This window comes from Trematomus bernacchii, unplaced genomic scaffold (assembly GCF_902827165.1).
Source record: "Trematomus bernacchii unplaced genomic scaffold, fTreBer1.1, whole genome shotgun sequence".
NCBI classification, from domain to species: Eukaryota; Metazoa; Chordata; class Actinopteri; order Perciformes; family Nototheniidae; genus Trematomus; species Trematomus bernacchii.
This window is the reverse complement of record NW_022987469.1, coordinates 3,540,814-3,562,516: the sequence shown is the minus strand read 5'-3', so window position 1 is coordinate 3,562,516 and position 21,703 is coordinate 3,540,814. Positions and strand designations below refer to the sequence as shown.

Here is a 21,703-nt window from a genome sequence, read left to right as displayed (position 1 = left end):
AGAAAGAGCTACAGCTGCTTCCCTCCGTGTTGCATGGATCTTGGCAAAAAATAAAAGGCCATTCACAGACTCTGAAACCATGAAAGAGTGTATGCTGGCCGTCGTGGATGAAGTGATAAATGACGACAAAATTAAAACGTGTGTGACATCTGCTATTAAAAATGTTCCTTTGTCTGACACGTCAAACATCTGTAGGGTTGAAACTCTTGCTACAGATGTGTTTGAACGCTGTTGGAAGAACTGAAGAAAGCCGATGTCATGTCCATTGCAGTCGATGAGTCCACAGACAAAAGTGATACCGCACAATTGTGCATATATGTCCGTTTTTTCGACGGCAAATGCTTCCGAGAGGAATTGCTTGGCTTACTGCCGTTAGAAGGACACCCAACTGGCGAGATAGTCTTTTCAGCCTTTTTCAAAGACAATGGTCTGGATATGGAGCGTGTGTGCATGCTTGTGACAGATGGGGCTCCATCCATGGCAGGGAAAATAAGTGGTTTAGCAGCACGTTGGTCCGCTGTAGCACCCCGGTTAACTTCCTTACACTGCATTGTGCATCAGACGGCGCAAAACTCGGTGGGGAGCTCAAAACGACAATGAACAATGTGATGGCTACTATTGATTTTATACGCTGCACATCAAGCCTCCAACACCGCTTATTCCGTAAGCTGCTGTCAGAGATGTCAGCTGAGCACCACGACCTGCTTTTGCACAATGATGTCAGGTGGCTGTCCAAAGGCAAAGCACTGGAGTGTTTCTGTGATCTCAGAGAAGAGATTATAACTTTTCTCCGCAGCAGCAAACAAAAGAAGGCAGAAGCAAATTTACAACGCATACTGGACGACAGCTACATGGCAGATGTCTGCTTTCTGAGCGACATATTCAAACATCTGAATGACCTAAATGTGGGACTGCAAGGCAGAGACAAAACGGTCATTGATCTTGTGGAGCAGATGCGCGCATTCCAAGTCAAGCTGGACCTTTTCGCGACCGACTTGAGCACGGGTCGGATACTGCATTTTCCGACGGTCCACAAACACATCACATCCCCGGCACAAATCACGGATGTGATGACAGATTTCATTGCGAGGTTGAAAGAGAACTTTGCCGGTCGATTGGATGGACTTGCTCTGCCCACAGAGGTGATGGGCTTTGTCAGAGACCCCTTCACTGTTGCAATAGAGGGGGACGTATCCACCAGAGCAAAGGAAGTGGTCCCCTCCATCGATGAGGGGAAATTTATACTGGAACTTATTGACATGCAGTCATCCGTAACCATGGCACAAGAGCAGCGCACTAACGGGCCAGCAAAGTTTTGGAGTGACGTCAACAAACAGCAGTTCCCTAACGTTCAGAAAGTAGCGATCTGTGTGCTCAGTATGTTTGGATCAACATACACATGTGAATCAAGCTTTTCACACATTAACTCAATAAAAAGTACCACTCGCTGCTCCCTGACTGACAGCACTCTTCACCAATGTTTTAGGATTGCATTGACATCCTATGAGCCAAAAATCACTGCTCTTGTTCAAAACAAAACATTTTACTTCTCCCATTGAGAAAGTCAGCGATGACAAATCACAAATGAGGTGATAGTAAGCACCTAGTTTATTAAAGTAGACGTGTAGTGTAGTATTCATTCATGTTAGTTGCCTTTATCCCTTGTTATGGGTTTGTGCACTGAAGGGTTTGACAGTTCTTTTTGTATTCATTTAAATGTACTTTGTAATGTGTCTGGGTCAAATGTGACCAAAACTTATGATTTTTTGTTATTACTTGAAAAGTGAAAAAATAGTATTGCTAGCTACAGTACTACCTCTTTGTGTTACATTGGAGCTCTTTAACTGTTTGTTAATGCACTTTTTGATGTGCATGTGTCATATGTATCCAATTTTATTTTGTATGTATGAAGACATTTATTAAGACTGCTATTATTGTATTCGGTTAAAAGCACTTTGTGATGTGCCTGGTTAAAAAAAAAAAAACCTGAATATTTTACTTCTAAAGCGAACAAATGTAATGCTACAACTGTGCACTTTTTGTTTTTTATGCACTTTGAGAATCCTCAGATTCTGTTAAATTAATGCTAATTTGTTGTGTTTTTATGCACTTTTTGACGTGCCTTTGTTAGATGAAGGATGAATAAAAATTGCATGTTTTTCATCGCAGTAATATGTGTTGGTTTAAAATGTGTCATTACCCGCTTTTTACAGGCCGCTGAATGTCTGGCCCAGCTGAATTTAGTAGTTATAAAATCTGGCCCAACTGAATTTGTAATTGAATAGCCCTGCAGTACAATGTTGCCTAAAGCTACCCTTGTGTTCGCTTTTATTCTGGGATTAATTGTCAGCCCACATGTCGGCAAAGCTGAGGGATTGCCTCCCAGTGATGTCTCTGTTCACTTCGGACTTTCGGATGGTGGAACCTCTGGAGCGCTGACTCCATCAGACGTTTTATGGCACCAAATGCGCTCTCCCGCATGCCCTTTTGACTCTGGACTCGCTAATAACGAAGGATCGGAGCAGCCCCGCCCCCCTGAGGAGTGACGCGTCCAGAGCCCATGTGAAAAAATCATCTTCCAGACTGTTAATATTGTTACTGCTTTTACTCTCTGGTAACGTTAACATTAACCCTGGTCCTGAGTGTTTCTCTGCTTCCTTGCAGCATTTGCCAACTCCGAATAAGTTTAGCTGTAGGCAAGGATTGGGTTTTCTGCATGTTAATGCTAGAAGCCTAGTGCCCAAATTAGATGTTTTCAAGACCTGGTTTTTAGTTGCTAAGCCTGATATTATTGTAGTTTCTGAAACCTGGTTAAAACCGTCTGTCACTGACACTGTTATTCACATTGATGGATATAATGTATTCAGAATGGATCGTAAGGGCAGAGCTGGTGGTGTTGCAATATACACTGCTGAGAAACTACAGTGCTCTGTCCTTCATTCGATTTCAATTCCAAGGCAATTTGAGTTGCTAGCAGTCCAAATAACTATAGCAAATGCTCCTCTCACTGTTATAGGCCTCCATCGGAACATCATTGATGCAACTACTAGCCTTACTGAATTGTTCTCTAAGTTTTCTTCTGAAATCATATTATTGGGTGATTTAAATTGGGACTGGTTGAGGGATAAATCTTCACAGTTTAAGCAGGTTTGTGATTCTTTGAACTTAACTCAGCTTACTGCCAAACCCAAAAACGATACCCTTATAGATGTCATTCTAACAAATGCAGCTCATAAGTATGTGTCTGTTGGTGTTTTTCCTAATGATATCAGTGACCATTGCACTATTGCTTGCGTTAGGAGCACTAAGTTGCCCAAAGCCAAGGGCCTTATTGTGCTCAGGCGCTGCTTCAAACACTTCTCTGAGCAGGCTTTCCTAAACGATCTGGCGGAGGTTAAATGGCACTTCATAGCGTTAATTCCATCTGTCGATATTGCTGTCCAATTCTTTATTGATCACTTTTTATCGATTATTAATAGACATGCCCCCCATAGAAAATTCGGAGTTAAGAATAGGAACACTCCATGGTTTACTAGAGAACTATCTGATCTCATTCATGATCGAAATAAGCAATGGTCTTTAGCTAGAAAGTCTAACACTAGTGATGACTGGCTTATTTTTCGTGTCCTCAGAAATAAATGTTCAGCCCTTATTAAAAAAGCTAAAGCTGATTACTATATGAGCTTAACCACTGATTGTTTTAACGACCATTCTAAGTTCTGGAAAACAATTAAATCACTTCAGAACAAGAATGTTTCTAGTTTCCCACAAAAACTGAAGGTCAGTGATTCTTTTATTTCAGATACAAATGATATGTCTAATGCCTTTAATGCTCACTTCAAAAAGGCTGGTCACATTTTTGATGAGCAAAGTCATGACTCTCTGCATGGCCGTACTCACAGCCCTAGTCAAGAGATGAACTCCCCTGTTTTTGATTTCGCTTCTTTCTCGGTCTCTGAAGTCTTACACGGTTTGCACTCAATTCATCCTAAAAAGTCTTTTTTATCTCTCCCTGTCCACTCACACACTGCCAACTGTGTGGAAGCAAGCTCTTGTATCGCCCCTCTTGAAAACTGGTGATCCCACTGAGTTGAATAACTATCGTCCTATCTCAAATCTTTCTGTGTTATCAAAGATTCTTGAGTCCCTAGTTTCTACTCAGCTAAAACTTTTTTTAAATTCACACAACATCCTCAACCCTATGCAATCTGGATTCAGATCAAAGCACAGTACTGTGACGGCCAGTCTGAAAGTCTTAGACGATATTAAGGCTGCTTTGGATACAAAATATTTTTGTGTTGCATTGTTTATTGACTTAGCCAAAGCATTTGACACTGTAGATCACCACATTCTGTCTAATGTTATGTTGGTGTCTCGTTTCGGTCATAACATTTGCTGGTTTCAGAGTTATCTAACCGACCGTACTCAATGCGTCAGGTTGGGTAGTACTGTCTCTGACCCTGTCACCTTGGAGAAGGGAGTTCCACAGGGCTCTATTTTGGGACCCTTGCTCTTTTTATTATATGTAAACAATATTTGTAATCAGATGCAATTTTCTACCTATCATATGTATGCTGATGACACTATTGTATACTCATGTGCTCCTTCTCTGGATATGGCCGTTTCCAATTTAAAATCAGATTGTATCACGCTGCAGCATGCGCTTCTTGATTCGAAACTGCTATTGAACAGTAAGAAAACCAAAGCAATGCTTTTTGCTCCCAAGTCAGCGTCCTCTTGCCTCTCCATTGACACCCTTGATGGCGTCTCTGTTGAGTTTGTTGATACCTACAAATATCTGGGCTTTTGGTTGGACAGTAATCTGAACTTTAAACACCATATTGAAGTTCTAACAAAGAAATTGAAATTTACTCTTGGCTTCCTTTACAGACTCAAACGTTGTTTTTCAACTTCTTCCCGTAAAAGGTTGGTCTCTGGCTTATTCCTGTCCCAGCTGGACTACGGTGATACAATTTATAAATTTGCCTGTCCCACTGTTTTGGCCAAACTTGACCCACTCTACCATGCTGCACTGCGTTATATATCAAATGCACCCTATAGGACTCATCATTGCAAACTGTATAGCCTAACTGGATGGTCCTCACTTAGTATGCGTAGGATGCAGCATTGGTTTTTATTAATGTATAAAGCCATTTTAGGTAAGCTTCCACTGTATATATGTGCCAGATTTGCTCTAGTTTGTGACTCTTACAACCTCAGATCCAGTGCCTGGATACGGTTCCAGGTACCTGCTGTGCGGACTGAGGCTGGAAAAAGGAGTCTTTTTTTATTATGGTCCTTGGTCTTGGAATGACCTTCAATCAAGCCTCAAACTGATGGCACTTGTCACTATAGCCTGTTTTAAATTGAAGTTGTCTGAGGTCCTTACCACCAGCTGCTCTTGCAGTAATAAGTAGTGTACCTTTCTTACTGTCCCTAATGTGCACAATGTAGTGACTGCTTTTCATCTTTTTGTTGACTTAGTTGTGTTCTCTGTATTTTATATGTCTGTGTTATGTGTAATAATGTGTAACGTTGCTGCCTTCTTGGCCAGGTCAGCATTGTAAATTAGATTTTATCTCAATGCTTTTTATCTGGTTAAATAAAGGTTAAATACAATTTTTAAATTTTTAAAAATACAATTGTTATACAGCCAAAGTATTAAGAGATGGTCACTTCTTTCCGGTATCATTTCATCAGAACTCTCAGAGCATGGTAACGTTACCATGAAACGCCTCTGCCCCACCAGGTGGTGCTCAAGACATGATGCAATTGCTGCCATTAGATACCGGTATGTAGATATCATGAAAGCTCTAACTAGAATCGCTCTGGTCAGCGAAAAGAGGGAGGAACGGGATGAGGCTACAGCCCTAAAAAAACATATGGAAAAATTCAGCTTTATTTTTCTCGTCGTGCAACAAACAAAAACACTGGAAAAAGTGAATGCAGTGTCAAAGATGTTGCAGGCAAAGGATGTAGACATCCACAAAGCTGTTGGTCTCCTCCAAAACACAATCCAGTCCCTATCTGCATACCGAGATGACTTTAACCAGGTCAAACGCACCGCTCAAAATCTTGCTGAGAGATGGGGAGCGCAGAGCGAGTCCACGGAAATTCGCAAAAGAAGGATGAAAACGCCACTTCGATGAACTCAGTCAAGATGAGAGGCTTAGTGATAGCGAGAGCCGTTTCAGAATTAAAGTGTTCAACGCCAGCCTGGAAATCATTAACAGCCAGCTGTCACAGAGGTTCACTTCTATGCGTGAAACGAACAAACTGTTCCAGGCTATCCACCCCGGGACATTGAACCGTGCGCAGGATAATGCCCTTCACCAGCACGCGCAGCACCTTGCGGACCACTACAGCAGGGATTTATCCCCGAGTTTCCCAGTGCAACTCCTTGCATTCAGAGCCTGCTTTAAGACTAAAATAGCTAAAGAACCATTTGTGAAGGATATGACCAAGATGCTTATTGTGGACCACAGCTCAATGGCTCAAAACAATATTTGCACCGGGGCCAATCACAACCTTGTTATGCCACTGACTCCAGGTGTAACTAAAGTCTGATTTAAGACTTGATTTTATTTCACATCATCAATCCAAATTTGTAAAGTAACTAAAGGTATGAAATGAATGTCGTGGAGTAAAAGTACATCATTTACCTCTGAACTGTAGTGGAGTAGAAGTACAAAGTAGCATAAAATAAAAATACTCAAGTAAAGTACAAGTATATCAAAATTGTACCCAAGTAGAGTACTTGAATAAGTGTACTTAGTTACTTCCCACATCTGAAATCGGATATGACTTCAAGTCATGTGATAATGTATTAGTATTTGATCCTTCAACTTGGCCTCAGGAAATGCAAGGACTTCACAGTTTTGGCAACAAGTTTTGGAGAAAGCAAATTGGAGGCTTAAACAGGGACAGGGAGGTGCATCTTCATCATCTACCATGCAAGAAGTGTAAATAGAGGACAGTGAAGGAGACACTGAGGAGGACAGTGAGGAAGACTGCACTTATTAACACCACGCTACGTGTGGGGTGAGTACCAAACGCTGTCTCCTGGTACTCATCTGAGTAACTCACTAAGAAAGTTATGTGCACCCCTGCTTATTAATAATAATAATGCATTTATTTTATATAGCACCTTTCCGAGTGCTCAAAGATGCTTTACATTACAGTATTGGTTGGCTGCATTGCACATTGTATGTTCTGGGTGGGATGACAGATTAATAAGCAGACAGACATGCTTATTATAACTGTATGCAGCTTTTCATACTTTGCGGTATAAGTGGCTCACCTATTGACTTTGTCCTATCAATGCGGCTCGCATGTATAAAATAGTGAAGACCACTGCACTAGTCAGACGCGAGGTGAGCCTAGGAATCATAAGATTGTTTTTTCAAGGTATTTTAATTAATGTGTAAAGTTGATCTCATTTTGAAAAAACTAACAAAAGATAAAACACTGTGCAAAGTTCAATAGAAACCACAGCAATATCCATTCCCACCTCATCCTCAGTTGGACACCTTGTCTAAACAGTCAGCTCCCAAACCCCTGATCTTATTTAAAAAAAAATAAATAGAGAATTCTGAGCAGCTTATACCTGCTCAGAATTCTACTGGCAGATACTCAGCTAAATGCTGCCATGATGAAACGCCATATCATGTTCAAAACCACATCAAGGATTATTTCTGAAACAATATGGAGCTCAAATGCTTTTTCTCTTGCGAGTTTACCACAAGAAGGGCGAGTACCTTTTTATATCCTGCTTTTTTTACACATACTCTCTCCAGCACAGCGTTAGCTCTGAGTGTTAGCGATGCTTGCTAATGTAAACAAAGTCCATATTACGTCCAAAACGTTGCACATTGTTACTGATAGCGTCGTTTCTGATAGGGCCGTGGGTGTAAAGCCAGCCCACATTTCCGATATTACGTCATATCGGCAGCAAATCTGGATCAGCTCCGTCGCGCCCCCGTTTTTAGAGATGTGGGTACGGAGGAAAAGAGAGAGGGTTTTGTTTTCTGACACTTTGTGAGTTCCCTGATACACCGGGGACACATATTTATGTATAAAAGACATCAAAAAGTGCATTTTGCATGATAGGAGACCTTTAAGGAGCGTCCCATGGCGCTTATTTGTGCCCGGAGGAGCGAGGATCGAGGAGCGATAACTGAGGAACCACCAGACCATCCTTCAGTGAAATCCTCAACCACTCCCCCAGCCCCCTTACTGTGTATCCGTCACTGATTGGATGGTGCAGCGCATGCACTGATCTGATGCTTCTTAACATGAGAGCAGTCTAACAGTCAAGTGAATATAACAGATTATAAGGTAATCACTCCTCATTTTATACTGTTATTTTAGTTATTAATGTATCATCTAGTTGAAAATATGTGATATAACTGAACAAAAATAATATTATTCATTTATAGGGAACATTTTCTCATGATCTCCAATTCATTTTTGTTATGAACACAATCAAATTAAAGAGAGACAGATTTAATGTCTGTCAGCAGGAACAGCTTTTTCGTACATATCCACACACACAAACAAAGTGTGCAATCCGGGGAATGTTAATCAAACTGGGTTTTGTTAGAGAACATCTCTTTTTCTTCTCTCAATTATGTTCTTTCTATTGAGCACTCTTTGTTCGTTTATACATTTTAAGAACTCCTCAAGCCCATCTCCAACTCCTTCACAACTAACAAATGCAAGTCTTTCCTTTCAATTTTTTATTCCAAAATTGACACAATACACAAACAACTGGCCGCCTGCTCCTCCATCACCACAACTATATTTCAACCCAAACCCCCACACCTCCAAGCCACTCACTTTCATCCTTCCGAGAAATCACAGCAACTAATCCTTCCTCATCCTGTCCCCTCGACCCTATTCCCACCTACCTTTTCAGGACCTGCCTCCCTTCACCCTCCCCAATCATTACAGACATAATCAACTCCTCCCTGTCCACTGGCATTGTAACCTCTTCCCTCAAGCTTGCTGCTTACTTAAAAAAACAGGACTCAACCCTGACATTCCCTACAACTTCCAGCCCATCTCCAACATCCGTTTTCTGTCCAGAATCCTGGTGGAGCAGCTGCTGCTCAACTGAAATTTCATCTCATCTCAACTCCAATAACTTTTATGAACCCTTTCAATTGGGCTTCTGTTCCAAACACAGCACAGGAACTGCACTTACAAAAATCACAAATGATATAATTCTCAGCAGATGCAGTGTTTCAACCAACCTCAGTCAGGGTTTGTTTTAATTTGAATTTCGCTTTTACACTATCACAATAGTAGCCATTTCAGGCATATATTTATTTAATAATAAATACATGCATTTCTGGCATGCCCTTTTAAAACAATCCCGATGATTATTTTTAAGCTTTTATGTATGTTTTATCTCTTACCTGTGTGTGTGTGTGTGTGTGTGTGTGTGTGTGTGTGTGCGTGTTATGAATATGTGTGTGTAAGCTAAGCTGTGTGTGGGGTGCGTCTGCGTCTGATAAAGTGAGTTGTAAATGTTTTTATTGTGATGCAAATGTAATCTACAGGTTTAATCTAGGTGTATATAATATCCAGTGTTTCCCCTATATACATTCACATTCATTCGCTACGGGGCGCCAGCCAGGTACCAAAAAATATATATTTCTTTTTTTTTTAAATAAATTAGAATAATAATAAGTGGCGCTCACGTTTGACGCGAGTTTGACCTTTCCTTCTGGCAGAATCTCCACAACACATCAGCCCCATTGAACACAACCTAGTCATGCCAGCCTATACAGCACATGAGGGGCAGTTTTACTGTGTGTGTGTTGCAACTTGCATATATATTTATTGCACTTGACGCACACATACACATGGCGTTATTTCCACTGGGGACATGGGGGAAATGTCCCCCCCACTTTTCGAAATCCCGTTTGTATCCCCCCACTTTACAAATATGTTTATTATTATTTTTAACGCAAGCCGTCATCGCCACGGAGGAGCACAGCCTCTGTGAGCGAGCGAGACAGAGAGAGAGCGAGAGAGCACACCTTTATCTATTTAATATAGTTGTGAAAAATAAAGTAAGAAATCATTCCAATGTATATATATTAGGGCTGTCAAGTTAACGCGTTAATAACACGTTAACGCAAAAAAAAATTAACGCCACTAATTATTTTAACGCGATTAACGCATGTGTATTTTTTGTCCTCGGCCGCCGTAGTTTCAGAGCGCATCGAGTGTAGAATACCATCTACATCTACCATCTACCATCTACAAGCGGTCTGCCGCCCGCTTGTGGCAGACCACACTTCCACGCTCACCGGGAGGCCCGGACTGGCCATCGGGAGGACCGGGAGGGAGTGTGTATGTGTGGCGCGACTCGCGCGAGCGAGGCACACCTTACGTGTTGTTGTTGTTGTTGTTAGCATCTGGTGCTAGCTAGCTGCGCTAACGGATATAAGGAGCTGTTTCAATGACATTTCGCCGACAACTGCGCCGAGCACTTGACTTTATGCAGGTAGCCAGACAGTGGGACATTGTACGAAAAGTCAGCACACTCAGCACGGATAGTACGCGCAACATGATTGCAGCGTCCAGGCAGCTCCCGTTCGAGCATAGATGCCTTGAGCTGCACATACAGGGTTCTTACACCTTTTCCAAAGTCAAATTCAAGCACTTTTCAAGCATTTTCAAGGTGCATTTTCAAGCTTTTCAAGCATCTTACAGCTGTTGTAAATTACATATTTATATACACATACTTATACTCAAATGATTATTTCCCTACCTCACATTAAATCTGATGTTCTTTATGCTATAAACAACCAAATGTGTGTTTCATAATAGCATTCTACATGAGGATGAACAATTTAAATTTTTAGAAAAGAAAACTAAGTTTAATATTTCAAAATGAGTGACCCATCTGTACGTAGACTGGGCATCCCATATAACCTGGCTGAGCCAATATAAAACAATCAGCCAAATAACTTTTCAATATATTATTGATTACTATTTTTGAGGTACTTTTAGGTTGGCAGTAAACACAAGTCAGAGGTAAATGGTGTACTTTGACTCCACTACATGTATGTAATACCTTTAGTTACTTTACAGATGTGGATGAATGATGTGAAATATAATCAAGTGTTGAATCAGACTTTAGTTCCACCTGGAGTAAATTCACAAGCTACTCTGTAGTATACAACGTCATTCAAACTAGCTGCACCTTTACCAGCTTTGATAACACTTTCATGATCAATCATTATAAAACATATCATATACAATTATTAGGGATGCTCCGATCGCCAATTTTGGGGCCGATCGCCGGAATCAGCTTGTTCCAGAGGTAGATAAAATAGCTAAGTGTGTTAGGTCTAACTCTTAATGTGTGTTCTGCTCTGCGCACCGGTCCGTCACAGCGGGTGGAGCTGCAGGATTTCTGCTTCACACACACGTTGCATACCGTTATTTTATTGTCATTTTCGGACACTTAAAATACTGCCAGACTAGTGAAGCCATTTTGGCGAGCTTGTTTTGCCGCGCACAGAGAAAAGTGTCATGTATTTTACATGCAACGATAGTCTAATCTAAAATGCTCTACGATGGCGTACCTTTCGTGTGGTGTGTGGCTCGTCAGCGCAGACTCTCGCATCGTTATTGTTGCACACTTTGCAGGAGGCTACTCTTGGGCTTCGCTTGACCCTCGTCTTAGCCATGGCTTGTATTTGTCTTCTGCTAGCCAACGCTCGTTGACACGGCAACCTCCTGGCATACTGTCATCTATCACTCTCATCAGAATGCCCAGGTCACACACGTAACAAAAACACTTGCCGGTCACGCGCATTGCGCGGGAAGGCCGGAGCGGAGCTGTTTTATGTAAAAGCGAAGCAATTAAGCGCACTCCGACTTCTTTATTTTCTTTTAATCTAAAAAGCGAAGTAAAGCATTTACAATTTCAAGCACTTTATCCCAAATTCAAGCACCATTCCCAAAATTCAAGCACTTTTCAAACCTTGAACACACACACACACACACACACACACACACACACACACACACACACACACACACACACACACACACACACACACACACACACACACACACACACACACACACACACACACACACACACACACACACACACACACACACACACACACACACACACACACACACACACACACACACACACACACACACACACACACACACACACACACACACACACACACACACACACACACACACACCACACACACACACACACACACACACACACACACACACACACAGTATTATTGTATGAGAGAGGTTCCAGGTTGAATTGAGGCGAATATTTGTAATGTTCAGAGGTTGTTGTGTTTAATATTCATGAGGATATTTGTCATTGTTCAAATGATAATAAACAAACATATACAGCATATTTGTCCACTCATATGTTGATAAGAGTATTAAAAACTTGAAAAATATCCCTCTAAGGTACATTTAGAACAGATAAAAAATGTGCGATTAATCGCGATTAACTATGGACAATCATGCGATTAATCGCGATTAAATATTTTAATCGACTGACAGCCCTAATATATATAGGACATATATATATATATATAGGACAGTAAAAAAAATTAAGTTTAAAAGGGGAGTGATTAGTAAAATATGCATAAATAAAAAGAAAGAATGCTATAGGTAACATAAGATAAGAATAAACAAGTTTAAATGATTTGTTATTGGTTGTGATCATATTCTAAAGATGTTCCCGGACCCCCCTAGAGGATGTGAGGTCCACCCCCAAATAAAGCAGGTTAAAATAATTAAATTGCATACATTTTATTTTGATTGTTTGTTATGTGGATTTGTAGTATTTGTGTTACTGTATGTTCAATAAAGGTGTATTTTGCAAAATCTTCAAGATTTTGCTAAATACACATTTTGAGGCCTAGTACATACAGTGGCAATGACTTGAGACATTGCCACTGTATGTACTAGGCCTCAAGAGCCTTTCTTGTGCTGGCAGACACATAGAAACATATTGGCGGGGCGCACTTCGCACGCGCGCACACTAAAAAATTCAACGCGGTCCGCGCTCACATTTTGCTGTGCCCGCGTGCTTTAGCACCGCTGTTATGACTTCATCCTAGGGGAAACACTGATATCCAATTAGTTCTGTGCAAATGGAGAATATAGGCTATTTTAAAGGGCCCATGTCATGGCCATTTCCACTGATCATAATTCCATTGTTGAGGTCTACTAGAATAGATTTATATTGTGCATTTTTCCAAACTCACATTGGTTTCTCATACAGCATCTCTGTAAACTACTTGTATTCACTGAATTTCACTCTCTGCCTTTAACAGCTCCAGCCCCCACCCTCCCTGTGAGCACAGTGTGCTCTGATTGGTCGGGACGTTGTGAATCGCGCTGAGCTCCGTGGAGGTGTTGTTTCCTTGTTAGCGATACACAGCCAAACACAGCCAAACTCATCCTGAGCACACACAAAGTCACAGCCGAAGTAAAAACAATAAGTGTGGCTTGATATTGAGTAAGAAAAAGGTTGATAAACGCTGTGAGAATGGGTCTGCAGAGAGAATTTTGCCGCGATCCCAACTGTCTGTTATCAGCCTGCAGCCAGGGAGGAGAAATCAGCAGAGCTGCACTGTGTGTGTGTGTGAGGAACTCTGTGGATTGGTCAATTTGGACCAATCAGCGGGGGCTTAACGTAACGGCTCCGCGGACGTAACGTAACGGCTCCACGGATTGGTCCATTTCGTTCCGGGTACGGCTTGACATCATGCCGTACCCGGAACGAAATGGAAGAATCAAATGGACAATGACGTATCTCCAACGAGGCGTTTTGGGGAGGTATTTTCTGTGTTAGAGTTTTACTCGCTACAGGGTGTACTTTGAGGGTTTGTGACTCTGCACACCGTTTACATGCATAAAAACCTTCATAACACACAAGGGGACGGGTAATAACCGGAAAAGCATGACATGGGCCCTTTAAGAAGTTCCCCAACTAGTTTACCAATCACTGTCCTAGTACAATATTTTTATTTTGATGATTTATCAGGGCGCCGACTGTCACACAGAAACAACACAGTAATAAATAATATTAGGGTTTTTTCTAGTCATCAATTTAATCTTAGAGTTTAATTGTATAATTTTTTTTTTTAACTTATTTCAGATTTTGTGATTCATTTGGCTATGATATTATTATTATTAAGCATATGAAATTGAATCGTTTTATAATATCTATTAAATCTAAGTTTGTATTTGTATTTATTGTAAAGAAGCTGACAGAGTGGAGAGCAGACTGTCACACAAAAAAAAAATACAAGGTGGATGATTTGTTCATATACTTAAAAGATGTAAAGAAGAAGAGACACAGTACTGCCTCCTTCTTATTTAGTTTAGTTTAACTATTTAACCCAGAACACATCGCACACAAATCAAAATCAAAGACGGGTTCAGATAAAAACCTTAAGCCCCTGGTGCACGCAACTCTTATTAATCTTCCCATAATGTTGAGACAAAACATAAGCAAAATGTACGTATGAGTGCTACCCAGTCCAGAGAAAGTGCCTATTTAGAAACTGATAAGCAGAACCTTACTTTGAACCATATTTCGGTTACCGAAAAATCTAATGCAGTAACACAGGTTTTGACTGTAAATGTTCAAACACAAAAGGCGACTAATGCAAATTACGTATTTCCTCATCCAAAATAGAAGATATAACAACCTTATTGCAATCGCTCCTCAATGCCAAAATGCTGAAAACGTGGCATACTAAAATGTAGCATTTGGTGAAGGTAAACCATTTGTGATATGATCAAAATGTAATCTGGAAGAAACATAAATATAGCTGTTGTTTGAAGCATCTTTAACTTCTTAACAGACAAAAAATCCGAATGCAAACTGGTATTGAGGAGTGTGTCAAAGTACATTGGATTATTTGTGTGTTTGTTTGTTTTAGCATGCTCAAATTGGTATGGAGAATCGTGGACGTTCGGTGAAACTGGTACTGACCACTACATTTCTGATATGATGTCAACCCTAGCATGTCACCTCCTCTTGTGACATGCATGTGTCAAACATCAAAACGCATCGTCCAACAAAGTGCTACTCTTTGCCACATTTGTTGTATGTGGAGTATTTAGGTAGATGAGACCCCCCAGGGTTCATTATGGTTCAATGCTTCTGGGTTTGTTGATGTCATCGGTGACACTTTGTCTCTGTATTACATCACATGACCTGTGCTGAACATGAACCACGCTAAAAAGGAATGATACAATAACATTCAGCGACTATCTCTGAACTGAGATCCACACATTCAGTTCCTTTAAGAACAATAAGTTAGTGCAGTAAGGATAACTTTGTTTGTCTTCATTTTAAACGTACACAGCTATTATAGTTATAGGTATTTTAAGTTAAATAACCTCATTTAGTTTGATGCTGCTGAATGATATTTTATATTTTGTATTCTAAGCAGGGATGTAAGGGAAATATATTTTAACACACTTTCCTTTTGCTTCCTATTGATCATGTGTTGTAAACCTCTCAGACTTGAACTCTTCTGTAATAACAGCATCAAGCTGATGTGGGAACATTTGTAGAAGGGTCTTCTTTATCATACTGCTTGTTTGGCTTTGCTGATGCATGAGTGGAGGTCATGGCTCATTCCCAGCGTTTAACTCCTCACTTCTTAATGTGATAAAGCTATACAGTACAGCCAAGCAGCCAGGGGGAGCATTAAAGGGTTAACATTCAGGCGCGTAAATAGCCTACTGTCCTCTGATCTGAAGGGGATTGTTCACCTAACGAAGCACGATTAACACCTGATGTCTCCCCAAAAACACTAGCAGAGTGCCGCCGAAAGGCAACAAACATACAGCGGCAGCAAGGCATAAAGCCCGGCGATACACGCATCATTACAGCCCGCTGACACAGGCTTCAGCGCGGGCTACTGTATTTCACGTTACGGAGGGGAAAGTGATGAGCCCGTTTCATCACAGTAAAACAAAACAGTCATTATTTGCAGCTCGAAATAGCGTAACTGTGTCAATACTGCTTACTGGACGATAAGAACTGAGCCTGTCTGTTCCCGCTGGAGCTCAGGGCTCCAGTCCGGGCTATTGTCAGCCATAGCTGCTTCTACCGCCTGGCAGGAAGGCAGCAGAGGCTCGGTTCAGACTCGGGTCGTGATTTCCATCCGTGTGCTGTATAATTCCTCGGTGAAAGCTCGCACAGAACAACGGTTACACAAAATAAAAGCGGCATGAAAGCGGCTATTAAGAGGGGGAATGGGGGACAAATGAGCAGCGAGTGTGCCGAGGCTTCCCTCGCTGCCTCTGCCGCCCGCCCGCTCTCTAACAGGGGAGGGTTCGTGTAGGCTATGCGGGATGTCAAATACACACAAAGTGCAGATAATAGACAAAGCACACAGCGACAGAGCTTTATAACTCAACGGAACTTTTAATAAGGGAATCTAATTTGCGAAAAAATGTCACAGCCTGGTCTGTCTATATTTAACTCCGCCTTCCCCTTCTTCTCCAGCGGCCTCTCTTCAGATGTACACGGCCGAGCGAGAGCCACAAAGCTGTCAAACGCGCCGAGAGCTCGCCATTTTTGTTTGTTTCCAGCAAATGCAACCCGCCACAAAAACACAACGTGAGCAATGTGGGCTTACCTGCCGTGGAACCAGTCCTTGCAAGCATCGCACTCGATCATAAACTGGGTCACGTCGTAAGGTAATCTGCAGATGCAATATACTGCTACAGTCGCCATGTTCAATTCACAACTACGTCGGGATAGACTGGGGGGGCTGCAGGAGGAACAACGTCCTGCAAACAATATGATCCAATATGATGTCCCCCAGAAAAAAAGCCAGGGGCAGAGCCGCCGGTCGGACACATGAACCTAAACGCACCACTCCATCACAACACGGCTGGGGGCTGGAAACGACGGAGGCTTGTGTCGAAGGCTTTCCTCAATGCATTTATCATCATTATTATTATTTGTATTATTACTATGTGCATGCCCCCTGGTGACTGCGCGGCACCGAGGCGCTCATAAGAGGAGCCACTAGAAAATGTATCGTCGACTCATAAAGAAATAAAGTAAAAGTTACGTCAGAGACTGCTTAAAAAAAAACACGGTAGCCTTAATCAAATCATAATAAATAATTTGCAATTACATAATTGCTTTTATTATTACGTGATGAATCTTAAATCAATCTACATTTCATTAAAAAGGAGCAAATTAATAAAAAAGTAGGAAATCCTACATTATATCATAATTTGTTAGATTAGTTATAATAATGTTTCTTCAATTAAGAAAAAATATGACATGATGTAATTACAAAAGCCATTCACTGTTTAGTCGTGCTTGTTAAATATGGGAAAATCTAAGTCATTTACTTTTCTAATGATTTCTCATAGGGTCTTTGTACCATTAGGATTTATACAGTCTGCATTGTTATTTTTAAAAGCTGAGCACTTAGGCTATATTTGTTTCTTATGTGTTTTTATAGGTAAATAAAAAAAGAACGTGTGCGATCCTCATTGTTTTGAGTTACAGTTTAAGAGTTGATCAGGAATTATTAAATGAAAAGTAGTCACATCTCTGGCTTCATAATTAATATGCATTCATTTTTAGAGGCATTATGATATCTAACCTCTATATGACAGAATGGCCTTGCTGCACGTTTCCTCAGAAATGATTTGTTTGTTTTAAAGTTGGGTCTCATAATGATGCTGCAGATCAAAGTTCACCCACACCCATTAGTCTACTCTAGACTCTAGAATATGTAGTATTTTTGTATGCATTGCTATTGTAAAACAGGGAAGAAAGCTGAAAGGATCAGATGTCTATATGAATGATAATTTAACTAAGCGCAACGCTGACATAGCTAGAAAAGTGCGCTACCTAAAGAAACAGAGAAAAATTCAAAACACTTGGACTTCAAACTGCAAAATATTTATTAAACTAAATGGAACACCAGAGGAAGCAAAAGTGCTGGTCATCAGGAACGTCATGGATTTGGACAGATACCAGTGATCATCATCATACACCGGACTGTGAGGTAACACACACACAAAGCCATGGCGCACACTGACGACACCTGCTCATATACATCTGAAGTCAATAGTGACATAACTCAGAGGATAAAGGATAATGATCAATTGGAACTAAAAACATTCGAGTACACTGATCACAAGCTACATGACTTGGAACATGAAACTGATCCGGACAATAACTTTTTCGTCAACAACAACATCTGTTACTACTACACTGATGAACAATACAACCAGAACATCGAATCAAATGGCAAATGATCAATCATCCATTTTAATAGCAGAAGCCTGTATGCAAACTTTAACAACATCAGAGAATATTTACTAATCCATTCAACATTATTGCTATTTCTGAAACCTGGATCAACAACGAAAAGGACATAGACTTTGAGCTGGATGGATATGAGCTCAGATACAAAAATAGACCAAATAAGGGAGGAGGAGGAGGAGTTGCCATCTATGTGGATGCAACTCTGCACGTTAGTGTGGTGGACAGTATGACAACTTTGGTTGACAACCTATTAGAAAGTATAACTAGAAATCTACAAGGAAAAAAATAAAAATGTCATAATTAGCTGTATATATAGGACGCCAGGGTCAAGCATTGAAACTTTCACAGACTGGATGGAGGGCATGTTTTCTCAAATAAATAACAAAGCTATTTTCATATGTGGAGATTTTAATATTAACCTGCTTAATCCTAACAAGCACAAAACTACTGATGAATTTATCAATACAATGTATAGTCTGAGCCTATTTCCGAAAATAACTAGACCCAGTAGAGTGACATCCCATTGTGCCACCCTAATAGATAATATATATTAACAATGACATTGAAAACCACACAGTAAGTGGCTTATTAATCAATGATATCAGTGATCACTTGCCAGTGTTCACAGTCTATGACAGTAACTACAGGAAAAATAAGCCAGACAAAGAAAAAGGATACAGACGGATGCGATCAGAGGAATCAATCAACGCACTGAAAAATGAATTGCTAGAACAGAATTGGGACAAACTTTACCAAGAAAGAGACATCGATACTGCTTATGAAACCTTTCTAAGGATATTTAGGTCATTATATGACAAAACCTGCCCAATTAAAGAATACAGCAGAAAACAAAAATATATTCATTGTCCATGGATCACAAAGGGATTACAAAATGCCTGCAAAAAAGAAAAATACACTATATAGGGACTTCATTAAACAAAGAACTCAAGGTGCAGAGGATAAATATAAAAAATATAAAAATAAGTTGACTAATATTATAAGAACAAGCAAGAAAGACTATTATAAGGAATTCATAGATAAAAACAAAAGCAATATTAAAGGAATATGGGATATACTTAACAGTATTGTAAGAAATAACTCTAAACAAAAAGGATATCCTGAGTATTTTACTGATAACTATAATGAAAAGTATAATATATATATATAATGTAGCTAACAACTTCAATCAATTCTTTGTGAATGTTGGACCCAATTTGGCGGGAAAACTCCCTGATCCAGGGACAACTGGGGAACATCAAGACGATGTATTGGAGAGAAACCCCTGCTCAATGTTCATTAAACCAGTTGATGAAAGAGAGATATTAGATATTGTTCAAAAATGTAAAAATAAAAGGTCTACTGATTATAATGACATTGATATGACATTAGTAAAAATGGTCATTGGGGGGATTTCTAAACCATTAACGTACATCTGTAACCTGTCATTCCAAACCGGTACTTGTCCAAACAAAATGAAAATAGCTAAAGTCATATCTGTATACAAAACTGGGAACAAGCACCACTTCACAAACTACAGACCTATCTCTTTACTCAAAAATACTAGAAAAAGTATTCAACAACAGACGCATTCATAGAAAAGCACAAATTAATCACGGACAGTCAATACGGATTCAGATCAAACAGATCAACATCACTGGCAATTATGGAATCAATTGAGGATATCGCAGATGCCCTTGAACACAACAAATATGCAGTAGGGATTTTTATAGATATTAAAAAAGCTTTTGACACAATCAACCATGACATCCTAGTATATAAATTAGAAAGGTATGGTATCAGGGGTATAGTTTTAGACTGGATTAAAAGCTATTTAAGCAATAGACAGCAGTATGTGAAGTTGGGAAATGACTGTTCTTCATGTTTGGACATTGCTTGTGGTGTCCCCCAGGGGTCAGTGTTGGGTCCTAAATTGTTTATACTGTACATCAATGACATCTGTAGAGTATCCAATGTACTGAGGCTAGTTTTGTTTGCTGATGATACAAATATATTCTGTTCTGGGGAGAATTTAGAACAGCTAGTGGAGAACATAGAAAATGAAATGCACAAATTAAAAACATGGTTTGACAAAAATAAACTATCATTAAACTTGAGTAAAACAAAATTAATGCTGTTTGGTAAACATAGAACAAAAACACAAATGCAAATAAAAATAGATGGGGTTGAAATTGAAAGAGTCCATGAAATTAAATTTCTTGGGGTAATAATTGATGACACAATAAGTTGGAAATTACACATAAAACATATACAATCAAAGCTGTCAAGAAGCATTTCCATACTAAACAAAGTAAAACAAGTTCTAGATCAGAAATCACTTCTCATTCTCTACTGTTCACTAGTCTTACCATATCTGACTTACTGTGCTGAAATCTGGGGCAATAACTACAAAAGTTCTATATATGCAGTATCCAGTGGCGGCCGGTCCATAGGGGCGCCGCCCCACCTCTTCCCATATTAAAAAATAAAAATAAAAATAAAAAATATATTTTAAAAAATATATATATTTTTATTTTTATTTTTAATGAACAAGGTAAATATTATATAATTGGTATCAGTAAAATGTATAATCTACAATAAAATCTCGTTTAAAATTGTGTTACGATGTCTAAAGTTACTGATAAGTCACATGTTTCCTGCCTGGCCTTGCCCGTGTACCTTCTCTCGTCTGGGCGCTAAGAGAGGAGCCCTCAACCAGTGCAGCAGCAGCCACTAGCAGCTGACTGTTGCTATCTGTAACGTGTAAACTATGCCGCGAAAACATAATTTCAGCCAATCAGCGTCGTCAAATATGATGGTCACAGGGCTCCTACGTGAGCGCCCGGTGCAGTCTGTGAGTTGTTTGGACTCGTATCCAAGGAGACAAAACAGGAAGCTGTCATACACTCTGGAAGCTACCATTAGCAGCTCATGAAAACTCCGTTTTTGACATAAAAATGGAATTATGGATCATCAATCATTTTTCAAAGTGACAGACACATTGGATTAACCTATGGATTAACCTTCAGCTGCGTTTTTCTCGTTTTTGATCAGAATTGTTATTCTGCAAAAGGTGAGCATATCTCCATGTTTTGCTACCTAAAGCTACGTCGTGTGATGTCTGTATTTGCTTCCCCTGTCGCGAGTTCTGATCGCTCAGTGATGATACTTATATTTCTAGAATATGTGGAATCTCAGCTTGTAAGCTTGTTTGTGCATATCCGATAAGTATATCGATAGCATTTTTCCGCTCAGGGCTCATTGAGACGCTTCTTGTGAGACTTGTGTTTTGTTTCGGTAAACATGGTTCATATCATCAGTTCGATGCGTTTCCTCTGAGTAGGACACATGAATAGTTTATTACATTTT

At 40.0% G+C, this 21,703-nt stretch overlaps 1 protein-coding gene across 2 annotated transcripts in view; it reads right to left on the bottom strand.

Annotated features, from left to right (window-relative positions):
• Window positions 1-17,034, bottom strand: part of phf2 (PHD finger protein 2) — a 70,205-nt gene extending 53,171 nt beyond the window's left edge. For both annotated transcript variants that reach the window (XM_034144072.1, XM_034144082.1), the window contains exon 1: window positions 16,680-17,034. In XM_034144072.1, the coding sequence (XP_033999963.1) occupies window positions 16,680-16,777 (98 nt within the window). In that variant the 5' untranslated portion in view covers window positions 16,778-17,034. The remainder of the gene's footprint in view (window positions 1-16,679) is intronic.
• Window positions 17,035-21,703: the final 4,669 nt, after the last annotated feature.